Source organism: Colobus angolensis, unplaced genomic scaffold (assembly GCF_000951035.1).
Source record: "Colobus angolensis palliatus isolate OR3802 unplaced genomic scaffold, Cang.pa_1.0 Scaffold35, whole genome shotgun sequence".
In the NCBI taxonomy this organism is placed as follows: domain Eukaryota; kingdom Metazoa; phylum Chordata; class Mammalia; order Primates; family Cercopithecidae; genus Colobus; species Colobus angolensis.
The window spans coordinates 11,471,282-11,494,406 of NW_012116821.1; the positions used below are offsets into that span (position 1 = coordinate 11,471,282).

At 36.0% G+C, this 23,125-nt stretch overlaps 1 protein-coding gene across 2 annotated transcripts in view; it reads right to left on the reverse strand.

Moving 5' to 3' along the window:
* Positions 1-23,125, reverse strand: part of LIN28B (lin-28 homolog B (C. elegans)) — a 136,916-nt gene that overhangs the window by 42,349 nt on the left and 71,442 nt on the right. For both annotated transcript variants that reach the window (XM_011952876.1, XM_011952875.1), the window contains one exon: positions 11,254-11,438. In XM_011952876.1, the coding sequence (XP_011808266.1) occupies positions 11,254-11,438 (185 nt within the window). The remainder of the gene's footprint in view (positions 1-11,253; positions 11,439-23,125) is intronic.

Consider the following 23,125-nt stretch of genomic DNA (forward strand, 5'->3'; position numbering starts at 1 on the left):
TTAATATGTTATTTTAACCAAATTTCAAAAATTTAAATTCCAATGTGAATTTGGAAGAATCTTTACATAAGCTCTTCAAATTTATCAGACCAGAATCTGACTTGCATATCCTCATTATGTAGAATTTAAAAAGTCTAGCTGGAGACTGCTGAAAACTTTGTGATTCCCCTAGATTGTTACTTGGGTTTGGGATGCAGAACTAGTATTTCAGTGGAAGGATTCAGCAGTGCAAGTAACAAAATTTTCTGTTAATCAGTCTTCATCTTGATCAGCTCTTATTCTGTTCACACAGGAACAGATTGGATGTCATAGTTAGCAGATATAAATCATGATAATTTATGTTCAAATTTAAGATATTTAAGCATAATTTTTAAAATTTAAGTGACATTAAAATTCACAAGTGATACTCTGAACAATGTCATAATGTTCATTTAAACATCTACATACTTAATATTAGAGGCTAAATTAATTTCCTTTTTAGAACGGATATCAAATTTCTAAAGTACTACCAAATTATCACAATACCTTTGTACTGAAATCATACAATAAATAAATAATCTGACTTCACCAAGGCCACAGTCTAAAGGAAGAAAGCTAAGTTACTTCTTAAATCCATAATTTCTACTTGAAGTATTATTAGACTTGCTTCTGGAACTTTTCTTCAGTAGGCATTATTTTATTATTTATTACGCTGAGACTACAACAGCAATCAGAAAATCAACCTAAAATTCTGATTATTTGCCACTTGGCTTCTGACCATTCCAATAAGGCATCTTGGGAGACCTATGCAGCGCCAAATGAAGCTCAGCTCCACACAATGTCTGGCAGAGGGTGATGAGAATGGCACATTGTCTGCCGGGTCTGAACAGAGGTCACAGCAGGGAGAGTATCTGCTAAGATAATGTGAATGAAGGAAACAACTATAATTGCCTCATTAAGAGATCCCTGGCCAAATAATCACAAGAAGAAAGGACTTGGATAACCATCCTAAAATTAGGCTATAATAAAGAAACTTGGGATAGAATTAAAAATACAGAAGAATTAAGAAGACTTGGGTATTCTATCGGTTTTACTAATTTCCTTAGTCACCATATGGATAGCTGAAAATTTGGATGCAATAGTTCAGTTATTCAACTCGAGCCTTTGCCAGTCATTAGAAGGAAGTACAAGATGCAAATTCACAGCTGTCCAGGATACAAACAAATGTAAAATAAAGAGTTGTGGGGAATTTCTTACAGGGATCAAAATAGAGAAACTAAGAAGGGATATCTACTGATCTATAGTTTGGAATTACAATGAAAAAAGGCACACAACTAAAAGACATAAGGAACATTTTAAAGGGGAAAGACAAAATTTAAAAGAGCAGTCTCAAAAAGGCAAAGGAGAAAAACGAATGAATTGTCTCTGCCTAATCAATTTACCTTCCTTGACTTTCTACCTCCATCTTTTAAAACTACTTTTTTCCCAAAAGTCAACATTGTATAATTACAACTAAATCCTCAGTCACTTCATATTACCATATGTATATATTTTATGCAACAGTGTTGATAAATTAAATATTTCATAGTAAAAGCTGAAGTAAATATTTTCCCAATTTAAATTTAAATTAAGCATACAAACACACACAAGACTAAAATGTACTGATATTGTGACAAACTATTTTCACATTTCCCGATATTTTGAAGGTAAGCTATGTGAACTTAATTTGTATTATGCAGCTAAAATTTATTACTATATAAATAGTACCTTGAAGTAAATTATAGTTATTAAACTTTTCTGATTCCAACAAACACAATAAAATTAGCTTGTTATAACCATAAGCCAGGTTTAAAATAAGCAAACTGTTTGATGACTTTGATGTTTTGCACCCAAAATGTGCTGGCTAATTTTTCCATTCCATTTGCCATTCCAGTCTTTAAACTGCCTTAATCTCCTGCCCTCAGATGTTGACCTTGTAAGAATAGGGGTCATAGGTCAGAATAGACAGACCTCAAAGGATCTGGACTATCAATTCATGCCTGAAAGATTTCTCTGCCACAATAGGAACCTACTAAACAGCAAATTCCTAAATCTAATCACACAAGTATCAGGGTGAAACAGTTATTTATTAGAATTTGTTGATCTATATTTCAAACATCTCTATCATCTAAAAAGCATTTTTATTTTTATTTTGGGAACAGAATCTGGGATATAATACATATAAAAAGTAAAATAACTGACATAATTTTTAAAGTAAAACAGATATTCTTTAATAAAATGACACCATAAACCTAAATATCGGTGTTTTTCTGTTTTCAGGAATGCTATGGAGATTTCAAAAATATAATACTAGATTTCCCAAGCATAAAGTACCTGGAAAAATGTCAAATTATACCACTGAGATAATGAGTGGAAGAGGTTATATTGCTGTAGAGGTGGGTGGGAGTGGGGCAGAATTACCACCAGTTAGTTTTCAGCTTATTTGCCCTAAAACTGAATGAGGACAATAAATAAATATTTTTCTGTTTAATAAACAAATATGAATTTACAGCACCTCAATAAGGAAGCCTATACTGATTTTCTTAATCCCCAAAACAAAAACTTCATGGCTACTAAAACTTTCTTGCAAATTTAAAGAATTTAAGGCCACAAAATTATGGCTCTGCAAAAATAACTTTACTACCACACATCTCCACTTTTTTTTAAAAAAAGGCAAGTTAACTCGTGAGCTAAGAATAAATTAGACATAATTGGTTTCTGTTTCTGTTCACCTTGGTCTTTCTGATCATAAATGATAAATACACCATGATGTACCATTTTAGTACTGATTACAAGGAATGTTAAATTTCACAATCAATTTTTAAATCTAAATAAGGAGCATCTTAAAAATGATAAATTAACGAATTCTTCTAATATGATCAAAGTAAAGAAATTCTCCATGCTTCCAAGCCAAAAGTAGTAACATCAAACACCTTTTTCTTTTAACAGTCTATTAGCCTTCTTTCTAAACAAAATATATTACCACTTTAACTCATGTAGAAAATCAAAAAGCTTACTCATACTAATGTAGTTATAAAAACTAAATATTGAACAAAATGAAATAAAAGCAGTAGAATGTTTATATTATTTTCTAAGTTATTTTTAAAACTCAAGTCAACATTATTATGAATAACACTTCTTGGAATATGTGGTTGGTTCAAAATATGTAGAAGGTTAAGAAGAACACAAAAGACAGTCACTACACTAAAAAAATTGGAATTAAAAAAGGAGGTAAAAAAAGAAACCATAAACAGTTAAAAAATAAAGCTATAGGTATACACCCAATATACACACTACATATCCATGTACTTTGTGTTCTTTAAAACTATACACATTTTTATTCACCAAGTATTAAGGAGTATAAACATTTAAACTATATATAAAAAAGATTTCCAGACCAGTCATTTTAGTCTAAATCCTTTTTACATATTTAACATATCTGTTAATATAAACTAAAATTATATACTTAATTCTGTACTACAGGCTGACATGATTATTTCATATAAATAATAGAAATCAACTGTGGCAAAGAAAATAATTCTACCACCCTCACCCACAATTTCATTATGTTGGAAGTCACTCACTTCTTTTTCTTCATAGTAAATTGTGTTTGTAAAGAGAACAAAAGGTCCCAAGTATAGGCTAGTTTTATAGAAGAAATATAATGTTTCTTAATTTTTTATTTAACAATCTTCACTTTATTATAAAGAGAGCTGTATAGAGTTGTTAAGTTTCTTTACTCTTTTTGTAATGAACATAAGAAAAACTAAATAGAAAAAATAAATCTTAAATTATTTCATTTGAAATGTTAAGACAACTTTTCAAATGTGGAGGATTTAAAATAACACAATATTTACTACCTTGAGTAACTAGACAGTAGTAAGTGGACACTAAATTGAGCAGAATTTTAAGAGAGAATAAAATAATCCCATTTCCTTTTATAAACAGTCTACTAATAATTAAAGTGGAATCTTCAAAATTATTTTACATTTTTTTGCCACAGGGAGTAAGTCTTCACAAAACATGATTCTACCTTATATACAAATATTAGAATTGAACAAATAATTTCTCAAGTGATGAAATCATATTTGGAATTTGTTAAACATATTAATTCCATGTAATCAAAACTTCGAAATTTCAATTTTTAACCAAAAATGACAGAAACTAAACTTTCTAATCTAAAAATATTTCAAGAAAAAGGATATTCTTTTCAATAAATGATGTGTGAACAATTCATATTACACATGGCAGAAATGAACCTCTACCTAGGCCTTACACTTTATATAAAAACTAACTCTAAATGGATCATTGATGTAAACAGCAAATGTAAAGATTGATAAATCGTCTTCAAAGACTTTTGTTCTATAAAAGATATTTAAGAGATTGAAACGACAAGCCACAGATGGGGAGAAAACATCTGCAAATCATGTATCTGGCAAAAAAACTTTGTATCCACAATATATACAAAGAGTTTTAAAGTACAATAAGAGAACACACAACCCACCAAAAAATGGGCAAAAGATACGAAGAAACAGTTTGTCAGAGAGTATTATGAGGATGACACAAAAATAAATATAAAGATGCTTAATATCAGTAGCTATCAGGGAAATGAAAATTAAAACCATGATGAGGTATCACCACACACCTAACAGAATGTTTTAAAAAAAATTTTTTTTTTTTTTTTTTTGAGACAGGGTCTTGCTTTCACCCTGGCTAGAGTGCAGTAGCCTGATCATGGCCCACTGCATCTTTGACCTCTCAGGCTCAACTGATCCTCCCATCTCAGTACAAGTAGCTGGGACTACAGGGGTGCACCACCATACCCAGCTAATTTTTTTACTTTTTACAGTGACAGGGTTTCTCCATGTTGCCCAGGCTGGGTTCAAACTTCTGGGTTCAAGCAGTTCACTGGCCTTGGCCTCCCAAAGTGCTGGTGTTAAAGGCGTGAGCCACCACACAGGGCCAAAATTTTTAAAAACTGGCAATACCAAATGCTGGCAAAGATGGCAGGCAACTGGAACTCTCACATACCGGTGGTGGGAATGCAAAAGAAAATAATTATTCTGGAAAACAATTTGGCAGTTTTTTATAAAGTTAAACATACATATATGACCTTATGCAGCAATCCCACTCCAAAACTGAAAACAAATCTTCACACACCTGTGCATAAATGTTTATGGCTGTTCTGTTCAAAATGGTCACAACTGGATACCACTCAAATGTCCTTCAATAGATGAATAAGTAAACAGTGTTATAGCTATAAAATGGAATACTATTCAGCAAAAAAGTGAACTACTGATACACTCAACAGCTTGGATGAATTTCAAAGATATTATGCTGAGTGAAAAAATGCAATTTCAAAAGGTTACACACTGTATGACTCCACTTACATGTCATTCACAAAAACACAAAACTACAGTGAAAGAATAGGTCAGTGGCTGCCAGGGGTTATACGTGGGGAAGGGGTCACCATTATAGATTAGAGGGAGTTTTTTTGGGGCAATAAACCTTCTGAATTTGGATTATGGTACTGACTACAGGGATGTATATGTGTGTTAAAATTCATCTAACTGAATGCCAAAAGAAAAAAAGTGAATTTTCACTTGGGGAGGCTGAGGTGGGTGGATTACGAGGTCAGGAGATCGAGACCATCCTGGCTAACATGGTGAAACCCAGTCTCCACTAAAAAAACACAAAAAATTAGCCAAGCGTGGTGGCGGGTGCCTGTGGTCCTGGCTACTCAGGAGGCTGAGGCAGCAGAATGGCACGAACCCGGGAGGCAGAGCTTGCAGTGAGCCGAGATTGCACCACTGCACTCCAGCCTGGGCGACAGAGCCAGACTCCGTCTCAAAAAAAAACAATAAAAAAGAACAACAACAAAAACAGAAAAAAGTCAATTTTACTATATGACAATTTAATATTATGTACATATTTATATACAGAAATATACCAATGCTTACTTCCAAATTTAATGTAAATTAACTGGAATTCTAGCTTTTTGGTACATCAGCAGACCAAATCAATTATTTAATTCATTATTTCAAATATTTTGTAGCTATAAGGTCAGTATGAAAGTATCTTATACCAGTAAGAAAGTACTCAAAAAATGATGAGGACCCATCAAAAGGACACAGAAACCAGCCTGAAGGGGCTCCTACTGGTCACATCTGGGAAATTTGAGCAGTAAAATAAATAATGATGGTTACAGATTATAACTTTCAGAAAAATGCAGAAATCCATGGTTCAGACTAATAATGAAAATTTAAGTTTGATGGTGAGTGGGATATTTACATAGTCTTAAAATATCTCCCCACAAAATGCTTATTAAAAAAGGGAAAAGAAGCCACTTATATATAAGGTGGGCATACACATTTGGTGGCCATACCATTTTTCCTACCTTTTTGTATTCTAAAAATTTTCGTAATAAAAGTCAAAAATAAAATAAAGTAGAAGGAAATAAAAATAATCACAGGAAGTATCAGGGAAAAAACAGTGTAACAGAAGTTAATCCAAGAGGCAGGGTGCAGTAGTTCACACCTGTAATCCAAGCGCTTTGGGAGGTTGAGGCGGGCGAATCACCTGAGGTCAGGGATTCGAGACCAGCCTGGCCAACATGGTAAAAACCCATCTCTATTAAAAACACAAAATTAGCCAGGCATAGTGGTGCACACCTGTAGTCCTAGCTACTTGGGAGGCTGAGGCAGGAGAATTGCTTGAACCCAGGAGGCAGAGGTTGCAGTCAGCCTAGATCATACCACTGCACTCCAGACTGGGTGACAAGAGCAAACCTCTGTCTCAAGAAAAAAAAGAAAGAAAGAAAGAAGAAATTAATTCAAGAGCCTGTTCTTTGAAGTATAATACATTATCTTATCAAGAAAAAATAGCAATAGGAAGTAACTAGAGAATCAGAATATTTTATAAGATTTTTAAGGCTGCTTCACATAATTGTACTAATAAACATAAAATCTGGATCAAAGCACAATTTTATTCTCATTACTAAAATTGTCTCAGGAAATAACCATGAAATAAATCAAGAAAGTTATCAAAGATCTTCGAAGTTTTTTAAACATTTAGGGAGCAAATCATGCTTTGGTAACTGTTCCAGCCATCAGCTGACAAAGATCCATTTCTTGTTACCACACTGTCAAATCTTGTTTTTTCATGATGTCAGTCTCTATGCAGGAGTCTCTATGTTTATGGAATATTGTACTGTACGTTGCCTCTACATCATTTTGTAAACACAAGCAGCACATGGAAAATTGGAATTGCTAATCCTTTTGACAAAAATTATGGACACCCTTAGCTTAACAGAAAGTTGGAAATTATTAGATACTAAGTGTATCAAAGCTTTAATCACAATAAGACACACAGTAAGAGTAAGCGGTTGGAGCAGTTATTCACTTCTGACCACCACCACCTCGTACCTTGCCAGATCAGTAACTCAACTACAATTCTTTGACTCTACTGCAACCCACACCCCATGTGCTTACTTATGACCTTTTCAATGTCTTCACTCTTTATACCATTTATATTCTATCATCCATCATTACATTTGCTGCTCTGTATACATCTCCAGTGCCCTTTGTCATTCTCAACTAGGAAAAACCCCAACTCTAGTTAAATCATTTTAATGACTATTTCACAGCTATAGCCATGAAGTCAACAATGGCTGGAGAAAGAACACAATCTTCATGCCCACTATTCTTATGTGAGTCTTTGGCACAGCCTGAAATTCTACCTCTTTTCTATAGTATGTTAATTCTTCTATTTTATACGTCTTTCTTGTTAAATTTCCAAACCTACTCTTCTACCATTACTCTCAGTTGATGACTGTGCTTTAAATTAAAAAAAACAACAGCATAAAAAAGAGAAATATCGCCTTATCCTACCTTTATATCTATCTACCACCTGCATCTGTGTCCATAAGCTATGCCTTTCCTCCAGGTTTATAAGAATGAACTTTCTGTTATCACATGACCAGCTCCTCCAGTTGTGCTTTAAATCCCAATACTGTCACCCACTCAAGGAAATCACTCCAGTAATTGTTCTCCTCTCTCCTGCATGTTCAATCTTTCCTTTGCACTAGACCATTCCTATGAACATATAAACATGTTATAAATTCTTCCATTTAGCTACTGCTTTGTTTCTCTCCTCTCATTTATTATAGAAACACTTCTCAAAAGATTGTATGTACTTGCTGTCTCTGCTTCCTCTGTTTTCATTCTCTGTATTGAATACAACCCACGAAGGCTTCCACCCCCACCAGTCCATTGAGCCCGTTCTTGTCAACTTCAGACCTCAATAATGACTTTCATGTTGCCAAGTGGTCAAGTTTCAATGGTTATCTTCTTACTTGATCATTTCACCATCAGCACCATTTAACACACCTGATACCCTTTCTTGAAATATTTTCTTTCCCTGACTTCTGGGACAATATTCTATCTTGATTTCCCTCCTATTTCTCACCTTCTTACTTAGTGCTCTTTGCTGTTCCTCCCTCTTCTTGACTCTTAAATGCTAGAGTGCCCCAGGGCTTAGTCCTCTTCTTGCCTGTGTATACTCACTGTGATGGTGATCTTATTTCCTCTTGTGGCTGTAAATATCATCTTTTTGCTAAATGTTGTCAATTTTTTAACTCCAGTGCTGGGACTCTATATAGTGCATCCATCTGCCTAATATACATTTTCACTTGGATGTGCATTATGTATCTCTAATTAAATGTCTGAAACTATACTTTTGATTTCCTGCTCCTTCTATAGGTTTCCCATCTTGATAAATCTCCATCTTTCCTGTTGAATAGGTCAAAAAACCTTGGAGTCACCCTAGATTCTTCTCCTCTGATAGTCCACATCTAATCAATCCATCAGTAAATTACATGGTCTCTTCCTTCAAAACATACCGGAATTTTCATTCACCACTTCTACTGCTACTACCCTTGTCCAAACCACCACTATCTCTTTTCTGTATTATTGGAACTGCTTCTTTACTGGTCTTTCAGCTTCTATCCTTGCCTCTCCACACTGTGTTGTCATCACAGTTGCCAGAATGATACTCTGAGTAAATCAGATCATGTTACTTTTCGACCTAAAATTTCCCAATGACTTCCTATTTTCTCTAGGATCAAAGTCCTCACAATGGTTGACAAGATCCAATATGAAAAAATGTCCTGCTATCTTACGCTTCAAATCTCAACCTCCACTATTCTCCCTCTCATACTGATTCTAACTCAGAATTGGAAAGTAAAGCATTCTAGAACTACTTTGTTAAAGATTTTATTTAAAGACATCAAAAAATAAAGGACTGTTTTATTTTACTTTGCTTTACTTGTACATATTTAAGTATGTATACAGGTATTATCTCCATGGGAGCAGAAAACCACTTTAATAGCTAACATATTCATGGACTTCCTTTTGTACAAAATGAGCTCCTAAAAATGTCAATGAAAAAATTTATTGTCTCACTGATTTTCAAACCAACAGGAAAATATGAAATAGGCAACAAGTGCTACAGAGATAACTGGTTACCAATTTGGAGAGAAAAGAAAAGCTAGACTTTTACAGTCCTTTCTTCAAGAGCAAATCAGATTACAAAGAGAAGAGACACTTTAGTGTAAAATATAAATTAACTAAAACAATATTAAAAATATAAATGAATGTAGTGTATTTTTAATTTTGTAGTTTGGAAAATGAGATAGCAATCAAAGTCAGATAACAAGGAGAGAGTCACAGACTTGTCTGTAAAAAATTCAAAACTTCAAAATGCTTTTAAAAAAAACTACTATCATTAAAGCTAAAATATATTTCACAAGCTAAAAAAAATTCTTATTTTTTATTTGAGAAAAAAGATTCATATCCTAAATATATCAAGAGAACTTAGAAATCAATAATAACAAATGAACATCTCAACAGAAAATGGTCAATGGACAAGAAATATACAATTCTTGGAAGAAAAAATAAAAATGAAAACATATAAAATATATTCAACCTCCAAAAAATCAAATAATGTAAAAACAAACAAATAATGAGCTGCATCTCTAACCTATGTAACTGGAAAAGGTTTAAAAAACAACAACATTCAATGAACTGTCTGACTTTCAGAGGTGTTACATACCGGCCCACTAATCATTTCTGGAGAGCAGTTTAGAAATAGGTATCGAAATTTTTAAAATACATATTTTTTTGATCCAGACTTTTCACTATTAAGTATTTACCCTAAAGATACAATCAGACTGGCGGGGCGCGGTGGCTCAAGCCTGTAATCCCAGCACTTTGGGAGGCCGAGGCAGGCGGATCACAAGGTCAGGAGATCGAGACCATCCTGGCTAACATGGTGAAAAACCCTGTCTCTACTAAAAATACAAAAAAAAAAAAAAAACTAGCCGGGTGAGGTGGCGGGCGCCTGTAGTCTCAGCTACTTGGGAGGCTGAGGCAGGAGAATGGCATAAACCCAGGAGGCGGAGCTTGCAGTGAGCTGAGAGTGCGCCACTGCACTCTAGCCTAGGTGACAGAGCGAGACTCCGTCTCAAAAAATTAAAAAAAAAAAAAAAAAAAAAGATACAATCAGACAATTTTTCAAAAATGTACATCTAAGAGTTCCCACAGTGGTATTATTGATCAATTCAAAATACAAGAGGTAACTTAAATATCCATTAATATATTATTATTTATATTTTGGTACATTCATATAGTAAAATTTATAAAGTGATAACAATTGATATGAAATATTCTATAATATACTATTAGGTGAAAAAAATCAAGTTTCAAAATACGATATATATTATAATTCCTACCTCTAATTAGGATTTCAAGTGATTTTTTCCACTTTATGGTTTTTTTACATTACTTGGACTTTCTATATGTGAGCTGTCTTCTAAACACAGACAAAACAATAGGTACATTTTCATTTGAAAAAAGCGGTGAGGTGTTGGCAAATTCTGGGTGTAAAAAGGGACACCTCTGTCTACTGGGAACTTCAACTCCTCAACTGTTGTCTCAGAACAGTCTGGTGGAAAAGGTGGTCAAGGGACTATTCAGTGCTTAGTGCTGAAGGCTCAGTTCAGTACATTCTGTAGATAATTCAAATCGCAAGATAATCTATATTTCTGATATTTAATATATTCTACATGATGGTAGTTTCCTTTGGCTAGACAATATAAAATGCAGTAAGATGAAAACATTTTCAGAAATCCTTTCCAAATACAATAAACTGATAAATTAACAAAGTAAAAATGATTACCTATCTCCCTTTGGTTTTCTTTTCTGTAGTGTCTTCCCTTTGGGTCTTCTTTCACTTCCTAAACAGGGGATCCCACCAGGTCCTGTTACCCGTATTGATTCAAGGCCTTTGGAAGATTTTTTAAATGTGAATTCCACTGGTTCTCCTTCTTTTAGGCTTCTAAATCCTTCCATGAATAGTTTGCTCTGTAAAGAGCATAAGAGGGTAGGGGAGAGAAAGAGAGATCAAAATTATTATTGCTTTATAAACTATCTCTATAATTTTAACAAAGAAAGATACTCTGTTATACATTACAAAAGTATAAAGTCTTAAGTTCAGTGAAACACATACCATTTTAAAGTTTCTTTTTGCAATACTGGCAGTGGGAGAAAAAAATTTTTAAGGCAATTTGGCAATACTTAGAAAAATTTAAATGTGCATATTCTTTGTCCCAGCAATTCCACAATTAATAATTCTACTACAGACATACACAAAGGCTCAAAAAGACACCACAGCACTGACTGGTAAAAAATTACATCTATCTGAATGTCTATCAATGGGAAACTGATTAAATAAATTATTAATATAATAGCACCACATAACATTATTAAGCCATTAAGAGAAGTTTTATTAGTTCTACACGTTCTAATGTAGAAAGATAAGCATGTAATACTGTTGAGTAAAAAAAAAAAAAAAAGAGTTAAAGAACTGTGTCTACCATAATGCTATCTATGTAAAATTTTAATTTTGTTTATTTATTTTTGATATGGGACTCACTATGTTGCCCAAGCTGGTCTTGAACTTCTGAGATTTTCTAGCCTCAGCCTTCTGAGTAACTGAGGTAACAGGAACATGCAGAGTCCAGCTGAAGTTTTTAAAAGATGTATGTTTATTATATAGAGATGTGGTCTGAAACAACAGACACTGAAGAGTCATTTTCTCCAGTCCTGTTCTAGAAAGGTAGAAAAGTTTTCTGGTATATACATTACTGCATTGTTTGAGTTTTTTATAATTTGAAAGGAAACCAGATTTCATATTTGAAAGATAGCTGATTTTTTGTAAAAATAACAATGTTCACCAATTACAAAATTGTTAACGTTGGTTTCAAATATTATTTGGCTCTTTCAATCCTCTTTTCATCAAAGTCAATGTGCCAATTCAAAATACACTAAAAATAATTCAATTAGTAGTTTTATTTTTTCAAATCCCTCTGTGTACATTTTACAGGAATAATTGAGAATATCATGTAGTTTTTAAAGACTCTTCTGAATTGCTGGGGCAACAGAAATAAAACATATGATGGGAGAAATCCTTAGTTCAAGTCCAGTTCTTTAAATAAACTGCTATATTGCTTTGAATAAGCCATTTGCTATCTTTTCTGTTTATTTGTAAATTCAAAAGATTTGAATTCTGAGTAACAACAAGACCATGAGAAAAAGGTTTCGTGGTCAAGTAAGTTTGTAAAACACTGTATGTTGTTTCTCTGTGAGAGACTCATGTTAGCATATTAAAGTCTCAGAAATGTTCTCACCTCCCCAACTCCCACGAAACTAAGAATCTTGTTTAACTCAGCAGTTTCCTGACCTAATTGATCCCAGAGCCCCTTCTTTAAGTACAGATGATGAACATACTTAGAAAAATACTGAACCAGAAAATCTTCACTTCTCCAAGTTCATGACTCTAAAGGCAACTAAATAATTACATGGAACCAAATTATTACATAGAACAAATAAAAACAAAACTTAAAAAATTCATTGCAAAACGAGACCATTCATTGTGAAAGCAAGACAGCCCATGAAAACAGGGTTATTAACCTGCTTCTAGTGCAGGTCACCTGACAGAGTGAAATCCTTCATGTGGAAGTTTGCAATTTGGCAGCACCTTTTCTGCTCTCTGATGAAATGTTGGGGGAAAAAAATCACAACTGCCTACATTCTTTAAAATAACGCAGTATTATTATTAAAGCTATTTTAACATTTCTAAAGCACCTTCTCATTTTTTTCCTAAGCTTTCTCTTCACTAATTATAAATAGCTATTTTGCTTTCATTTCCTTTCTTCCTCTTCACTCAAGAAAGTACAGATTATTTCTCTTTTATGGATGAAATGGAGCACAGTTCAACTACTGAAATTACAAGAACAAAGAAACAGCATTTTTTATTAGAGCTATCATATGTTCACATGTTTTGTTTCGGTAACAAAAACTATCACTGGGCTAAGCGCGGTAGCTCACACCAGTAATCCCAGCACGTTGGGAGGCCGAGGCAGGCAGATTGCCTGAGGTCAGGAGTTTGAGACAAGCCTGGCCAACGTGGCGAAACCCTGTCTCTACTAAAAAATACAAAAAATTAGCTGGTCGTGGTGGCACCTGCCTATAATCCCAGCTACTTGGGATACTGAGGCAGAAGAATCGGTTGAACCTGGGAGGTGGAGGTTGCAGCAAGCGAAGATCAACATCGTGTCACTGCACTCTAGCCTGGGGAACGGAGCAAGACCCTGTCTCAAAAAAAACCAACCAAACAAACAAAACTCTATCACTTATCTCCTCATAGCTCTTAGTGTACTTTCCCAGAAGTTGGTGCATAGTTCCTAGTGAACCCAATTAAGCTGGTATACTTTCTCTTAATTTAATTTTCCATTATTAAGATTTTTGATAGGCATAAGTGAACTGCTTTTCCAAATCTAAAGTAAAATTCCAGCTCTTACAAATCAATAAATTCTAGCTGTTCTTCATGATATTCTGAAAGAATACTTTAAAAAGATCTGTCATATATGTCCCCCTCCCCAAATTAGTACAAAAGGCAATTTAGTTTCATAATACTTCACAAAAAAATATATATATACACATATTCATAAGAAACTATAATGGCTTTGCAAGAAAAAGACAAGGATTCACAGAGAATATTCTGTCTTTGCTATTATACCAAAATAGCTGCTACACAGATGGGAAAGATTGTTGAAAGGTAAGAAATTAGTTCACTATATTTGTTCCCCCAAAAATCAACTTATCCCCTTAACTTGCCAATTTTTATTAAAGGTTTCTCCATTTTTCCAATTACACTGGTTCCAATGCTTACTTTTACCCAAACCATTTATGGAATCTTGTTTATTTTTGCTTCCTATCTCTCCTCTTTCATCTGCCCCATCTAATTCATTGGATTGCTATGACCCTACTTCAGGTCTTAACTATTGCTGGGATTCAGAAAACAATACAACAAAAAAGAAAACTTTAGAAGCTAAAGTTTTTCTCTGACCTTCTCCAGTCTTCCTGTTTCTCAGTCTCATCTCCCCGCAAGGCTAGTCATAGAAACTGGAATCCCTCTTCTCCAACGTAGGGTATAGAAACCAGAACCCCTTTTCCCCAAAGCCGCCACAAAACCTAAAAATATTACTCTAATTCCATCCCCACCCTGACCTTTCTGTGCAAAAACTGACCTACCTTGTTTGACTCTAGGTCAATAAGACCTCCAATCAGAGAAGGTCCTGCTCATACCCAGAAGGCAGGAATGCATGCTCAGAGAGGCCAAGAAAAATCTAGACAGGCAGACCTTGCTGGGCTTCCCTACTCAGTCTATTAGCATTAGATCATACATAATCTTTTTGTCCAATTATATTTCTTTACAGCTGTCCATACTTTGTTAGACACATGCCTAAAAATGTACAATTTCCCCTGTATTTTTGGATCCTCATTCTGAAGGCTCCTGTGTCACAGTAAAACTATGATGAAATAAACTTGTCTTTTCTCCTATTAATCTGCCTCTTGTCAGTAATTTTTAGTGAATCTTCAGAAGGCAAAGGGAAAGTTTACACTATCTTCTACTAAGGTAAGTGTAATAGCTTCTTCAGTGGCATCTCAGCATCCAAACTGCTTGTTACTCTACATAATCTTCCATACCTGCACATTCTCTCTCAATAAATCTTAGCCTGTTAGTCCCTTGTCTCAAAAATCTACAATTCTGCTTAGGTTGTAGGTGAAATCCGTCATAATCTTACCTTACTTACATTTTCCACTTCCTTTCCCATTACTCTAAAACACAGTCCCTCCATTAGTAAAACTGGATAACATATTTCTCTGAATATTTTCTCATTTCAGTATTCTATCTTATTCTGGTAGGGGATGTACTCTCCTAGTTATGGCTGTCTATTAAAATCTTACTTGGTAAGACCTCAACAGCAAGGCAAAAATAGACAAAAAAGACTTAAACTAAAAAGTCTCCTTCTTCACAGTGAAAGGAATAATGAACAGAGTGAACAGACACCCTGTGGAATGAGAGAAAATATTCGCAAATTAGTTATCTGACAGGTGATTAATACCCAAAACATACAAGGAACACAAACAACTTAACAAAAAATAGTGAGCAAAGAACATGAATAGACATTTTTCAAATAAGACATACAAAAGGCCAACAGGTGTAGGAAAAATACTCAACATCACATCACTAATCATCAGAAAACCACAATGAAATACCATCTTACCGCACTCAGAATGGCTATTATTAAAAAGATGTTAGCAAGGATGTGGGAAAAAGAGAACTCCTATACACTGTTAGTAGGAATGCAAATTAGTACAACCTTTGTAGAAAACAGCATGAAGATTTACCAAAGAACTAAAAATGGAATTACTATTTGATTTAGCAATCCCACTACTGGGTATCGACCCAAACGGAAAGAAATCAATATATCAAAGATAACCACACTTGTATGTTTTGCGCAGCACTATTCACAATAGCAGACATGGAATCAACCTAACTATCTATCAATGGATAAGTGGATAAAGAGAATGTGGTATATACATACACAATGTATATTATTCCACCGTGAAAAACAACAAAATCATGTCTTCTGCAGCAACGTTAATGGACTGGAGGTCATTATCTTAAGTGAAAAAAGCCAGGCACAGAAAGTCAAATATCACATGCTCTCACTCATAAGTGGACGCTAAAAAATTTGTACACATGGATGTACAGAGTGCAATGATAGGCCAGGCGCGGTGGCTCACGCCTGTAATCCCAGCACTTTGGGAGGCTGAGGTGGGTGGATCACGAGGTCAGGAAATCAAGACCATCCTGGCTAACACGGTGAAACCCTGTCTCTACTAAAAATATAAAAAAAAAAATTAGTCGAGCAGGGTGGCAGGCATCTGCAGTCCCAGCTACTCAGGAGGCTGAGGCAAGAGAACGGTGTGAACCCAGCAGGCAGAGCTTGCAGTGAGCCGAGATCGCGCCACTGCACACCAGCCTGGGCAACACAGCAAGACTTCGTCTCAAAAAAAAAAAAAAAAAAAAAAAAAAAAGAGTGGAATGATAGACAGTAGAGACTCAGAGGGGTGAGGGGTTGGGTGGGAGGCAGATGATGACAATCCAATTTTTAAAATTCATTCTTGCACATATTTATTTGAGAATTATATAAATATTGGCTTTCAGCCTGGATGCAGTGGCTCATGCCTGTAATCCCAACACTTCGCTAGGCCGAGGCAGGTGGACTGCTTGAGCTCAGGAGTTCCAGGCCAGCCTGTGCAACGTGGCAAAACCCCATCTCTACAAAAAATACAAAAAATTAGCTGGGCATGGTGGCACACATTTGAGGTCCCAGCTACTAGGGAGGCTGCAGTGAGCTAAGGTTGCAATACTGCACTCCAGCCTGGGTGACAGAGACCCTAACTCAGGGTGGGGGGGAAAAATCCTTGCTATATTTGCTTTCCGCCTCCCAACCAACCATTTCAAAATTGCTTTTAAAGAATATTAACAGGGGACAGGTGCAGTGGCTAATGCCTATAATCTCAACACTTTGGAAGGCTAAGGTGGGAGAATTGCTTGAACCGTGGTCAAGGTTGCAGCTCCCCATGATTACGACACCGCACTCCTGCTTGGGCAACAGAACAAGACCCATTCTCAAAAAAACTTCAAAGAAAAAAAAAAAAGAATAACATGAATAAGGAGTCAACTGAAAATAGTCCAAAGGCTATCATTTATTTGCCAAGTATTTCTACCCAGGGCTCCAGACAGTAATGGGTTACTTATCTCTCTTCACACAGGCTTTTTCTCTCCAACTAGATTGGGACGTGGTTACAGTTTAATAACTGATTCTCCTTAGAAATAAGAGTAATTTTTTTTCTGTAGGAGGCATAAACTGACTTCCAGTTCAAGATGGCATGCTGGACAACTGAGGTGCCTCACGTTACTGTTTAAAAGCCATCAAAATGACAAACTAGTAGAAAGAAATATTCACAATAAAGAAGGGAATGAGAGAGATGCATCAGCAGAAAACCAAATTCGATAAATTTCTAGAAATTTGAGTGCTGACTGATTACTGAGTTGAAGGAGCCACACCCAAGAAAATTAACAAAAAGAGCTGCAGCAGAAGTAGGAACCAAGATTCCTAACAGAACACTGAGAAACTCTGCTTACACACATGTATGATGAAGGGCAAGAACGAGCAATGGGCTTGAAAACAGGGAGGTTAATGAGCTGTTTTGTAAGGACCAGATTCCCATTTCATCCTCACATACCATTCCTACCTACACACGTGAAAACAGGCAAACATGGCCTTAAGGCAAATGATATGAGGCCATTCTCTAAAGAGACTGAAGGCAATATCCAGGCAAGTGGTAAAATATTGGATCCTGTGCATACACCCCTATTCATTCTGACAGTAAGACCACTGGTGTAAAAACTGGCTCTCTATCCACTGGACCTTAAATCATTCCTATCCCTCTTTCATGTATCTGAAGGGTCAACCAAGAATCATAAAACATACAGCATAATTAAGAAAGACCAGATGGGAGTGGTGGCTCACGCCTGTAATCCCAGCATTTTGGGAGGCTGAGGCGGGTGGACTGCCTAAGGTCAGGAGTTCGAGACCAGCCTGGCCAACATAGTGAAACCTCGTCTCTACTAAAAATACAAAAAAATTAGCTGGGTGTGGTGGCGGGCGCTTGTAATCCCAGCTACTAGGGAAGCTGAGGCAGGAGAATCACTTGAACACGAGAGGCAGAGGTTGCAGTGAGCCGAGATCGCACCACTGCACTCCAGCCTTAGTAACAAGAGAAACGAGAAATACAGAGGATGAATCCAAAAAGACAAATTTTAACTTTAACTTGATTTCCAGGGAAAGAGAATACATAAAAAAGAGAAAGAAAAATTATGAAATCAATAATACAAAGTAGGGGTGTATACCATGTAGAAGCATTATAGAAGCTTTACACATGAGGTGTATTTTTGAGTGCATGGAGAGAGTAACATTCTAATGGAGACTGAAGACGGTAGTCCAAATTGAGCTAATGGTACCATAAACTTGTGCAGCAGGAATAGTTAATACAATGTTTGAGGATGGCAAGGAGAGTAGTTTAAGTGTATCTATCACTGTGAAGGTAGAAACCAAAAACGAGGTTGCAAAATGCAAGCTAGAGTCATATCACGCAATTTTATTTTTTTTAAGAGGCAGGGTCTCACTCTTTGCCCAGGCTGTAGTGCAGTAGTGTAATCACAGTTCACTGTAGTCTTGACCTCCTGGACTCAATCAAGCAATCCTCCTGCCTCTGCCTCCCAAGTAGCTAGGACCACAAGTGCACCCTACCATGCTTGGCTACTTTGAAAATTTTTCTGTAGAGATGGAGTCTCACTATGTTGCCAAGACCAGTTTCACTAGGCTGGTCTTGAACTCTGGCCTCAAGTAATCCTCCTGCCTCAGGCACCCAAAGTGTTGGGATTACAGGCATGAGCTAGCATACTCAGCCACGGAAATTTTTGATTTACATTTTAAGCACTTTATTATGTCTAACACAAATATTTCTTTCTAAAATTATTTCTCTATTTTCAAATTTCAACTTATTTGAGATTTACGGGGCACATGTGTAGGTCTGTCACATGGGTATACTGCACGATGCTGAGGTTTGGGGTATGACTGATCCCATCACCCAGGTAATGAGCATAGTACCCAACAGTTTTTCAGCCCTGGCCCCCCTTCCTCCCCTCCTTCTCTAGTAGTCCCCAGTGTCTATTGCTGCCATATTTATGTCCATCAGAACCCATGTTTAGCTCCCACTTATAAGTGAGAACATGCAATATTTGGATTTCTGCTCCCTCATTAATTTGCTTAGAATAATGGCCTCCAGCTGCAAAAACTGAAAAAACACCCAGAGCCCCAGTTTCCTTGTCTGTAAACTAGGGATAATACACAAAATATCTCATAAGGTTATTCTTGGATCCCAAATAAATGTACAATGCCTAGAACAATGCTCAGTACATTGACCAGTAGTTCAATAAACGCTTTAAACTATTTTTATAAGTATCCAGTCTGCTTCCCTATCTGATGACACAGTGATGGAAGAGGTGGGAGAAGACAAACATGTATGGAGAATCTATTCAGTAACAGGTACTGTGCTGAATGCTTTCACCTGCTATCTCATATGCTCAACCCACCCTTACCCCTCACCCACACTTGGCAAATATCTGTATACTACTGAGTTTCAGTTTAAACATTACCTCATCTTCAAAGCCTTTATGATATTCTTAAGCAAATACGGGTACTCCTTTTCCAGTGCTCCAATTATATATGGTATATATCACCATTATAACACACCATACTACATTATAATGTGTCTGTTTTCTTTTCCTTTCCTTTTCTTTTCTTTTTTTTTTTTTTTTGACACAGGGTCTTGCTCTGTCACTCAGACTGGAGTATAGCAGCACAATCTTGGCTCACTCCAACCTGCACCACTCAGGTTCAAGGGCTCCTCCCACTTCAGGCTCCTGAGTTGCTGGGACCACAGGTGTGTACCACCACACCCAGCTGGTTTTTTTGTTTTTGTTTTTTTGATTTTCATCAAAAAAAAATCAAATGGGGTCTCACCAAGTTGCTCAGGCTGGTCTTGAACTACTGAGCTCAGGCGATCCACCCAACTTGGACTCACAAAGGGCTGGGATTATAGGCATGAGCCACCACACTCGGCCAGTGTGTCTGTTTTCTTATAAAGCTACTAACTTCTTGAAAGGAAATGTCATAATTTTTCATTTACATGTCTAAAACCATCCCTGAAACATAGCAGGTGTTCAGTATATATTTGAAGCAGAGAGGGAGAATCAGGATGGTGGAGAACAAGGGAAAGAAGGAGGGAGGCAGAAAAAGTAGCTGTGACTTTTTCTCACTTAGATGAGGAAATGAAGAGTCCCAAGGTCCTATCTTATGAGAGGCAGAACAAAGACTCAATGCCAGATCATTTGACATAAAAAGCCCTTGTCTATCATGATGCTTAATATAACATTCTCTGGAATATTTCAAATGTCCCTCAACAACATAATCACAATATTAAAGTTTAGAATCTTGAAACTACATGCCACAGGTAGACCACCCTACTCAACCCATGCTCACCTTTTATCCTTTAATTTTCTGAACTTTTAAAAATTTACTATAAAACTTCTTAGCTGACACAATGAATCATAAGAAATGGGTGCTTTTATGATAGAGTATTTTGTTTTATTGCTCCTCTTTGAAAATAAGAGGTATTAAATAGATGATGGCTAAAGAAACTTTTAAAATCCCTATCAAATCTATGCTTTTATGGTATTAATGTTGCACTGTTGAAATAATACTATATTTCAAGTAGATCTTACTTACAAAAATATCTCTGATTTTACATGGAGTGGCAGAACAGTATATCTATGTACACTATCTAATTTAAGGATGTATACTATAAGCCTAGAACACTGTTTTTCATTATACTCCCCATAGTGAGCTTCGTTTCCTATTTTCCTCTCCATGTGAAATTATAATACCACAGATATACTGAATATTTACTTACGTACTGTAGCTCTGTGGAAGACTACAAACCACTACAGTATCTGGGATGGTATTGCCTGTACGAGAACCAATTTTCATTTCTTTGTTGTGATATCATGCTCTGAGAATGCATGTCCCCAACCACTTAAAAATGCAAAAATGTGTAACTGAAAAGCCAGTGGATAAATTAAAATGGAATTTTAAAAATATCATATTAACACAGCAGCAGAAAGACACAAAAAGTTACCAAAGAAATGAAATAAACAGAAGAATATCAAAGTGGTGGATCTAAATCCAACCATATGAACAGTTACATTAGGTGTTAAATTAAATGCAGAGATTTATCAAATTGATAAAAAGCAAGACCCGACTATTTGCTGTCCACATCTACAAAAGAGCCACTTTAACTATAAAGATATAAAAAAATTAAAAATCAGAGCATAGAAAAAGACAACCATGTAAACAATAAATAATAAGGCTACAGCTGTGTTATATTACTAAAAGCAGACTTAAAGAGTATTATCAAAAATAAAGAAGGACATTTCCTAATGGAATTTTTAATAACTCATTAAGAAGGCATAACAATTATTAATGTGTATGTGTGCCCAGTAACAGAGCTTTGAGATACACAAATCAAGAATTGACAGAATTATAAAGAGAATGAGACAAATTCCAAGCATAGCTGGAGACTTTTTTATCAGCCATCCTCTACAGTTAACAGAACAACTGGGGTAAAAATTCATTTAAGACACATTAGCTATTAAAAAAATCAACAAGCAATTTAACCTATTTGAGATTCATTTGTTCTCTGATCAAAAGAGAAGTAAAACAGAAACCATCATGATAAATAAAAAGATAAATAATTATAAATATTTGTAATTACACAGTATACTTTTAATTAATCTGATAATGCAAAAAAAAACACAGGAAATTTAAAAAATTTTAAACTGATAATAAAAAATACAACATATCAAAATTTGTGGGATGCAGCTAAAACCATTCATGAAGGAAAATTTAGATTTAAGTTTATTTGTTTATTTATAAAAAGGCCAGGTACAGTGGCTCACATCTATAATCCAACACTCTGGGAAGCCCAGGCAGGAGGACTGCTTGAGGCCAGGTGTTCATGACCGCCTGGGAAACTTAGTAAAACCCTATTTCTATAAAAAAAATTTTAAGGCTGGGCACAGTGGCTCACACCTGTAATTCCAGTGTTTGGGAAGCTGAGGTAGGCAGATCACCTGAGGTCAGGAGTTCAAGACAAACCTGGCCAACATGATGAAACCCCAATCTCTACTAAAAATACAAGAAAAATTAGCCAGGCATGGTGGTGCATGCCTGTAATCCCAGCTATGCAGGAGGCTGAGGGAGGAGAATTGCTTGCACCCGGGAAACAGAGGTTACAGTGAGCCAAGATCGCGCCATTGCACTCCAGTCTGGGCAACAAGAGTGAAACTCTGTCTCAAAAAATATATATATATTTTAAATTGGCTAGGCATGGTGGCACATGCCTGTCTTCCCAGATAACCTAGGAGGCTGAAGTGGGAGGATCACTTGAGCCTAAGAGGTTAAGGCCATAGTGAGACGTGATTGTGCCATTGTATTCCAGCCTGGGCAACAGAGTGAGATCCTGTCTTAAAAAACAAAATAAAATAGTGAGGTTTCAAAGAACGTCATAGGGTTTCACATAAAGAAGCTACAGAAAGTGCAAAGGAGCCGGGCGTGGTGGCTCAAGCCTGTAATCCCAGCACTTTGGGAGGCCGAGACGGGTGGATCACGAGGTCAGGAGATCGAGACCACCCTGGCTAACACAGTGAAACCCCGTCTCTACTAAAAAATACAAAAAACTAGCCGGGCGAGGTGGCGGGAACCTGTAGTCCCAGCTACTCGGGAGGCTGAGGAAGGAGAATGGCATAAACCCGGGAGGCAGAGCTTGCAGTGAGCTGAGATCCGGCCACTGCACTCCAGCCCGGGCAACCGAATGAGACTCCATCTCAACAACAACAACAAAAAAAAAGTGCAAAGGAAACTCAAAGTTTGTAGAAGAAAATAATGAACATAAATTAATAAAAGAGGGTAAAAAACAATAGAGAAAAGTAAAGACAGCTAAAGTCAGTG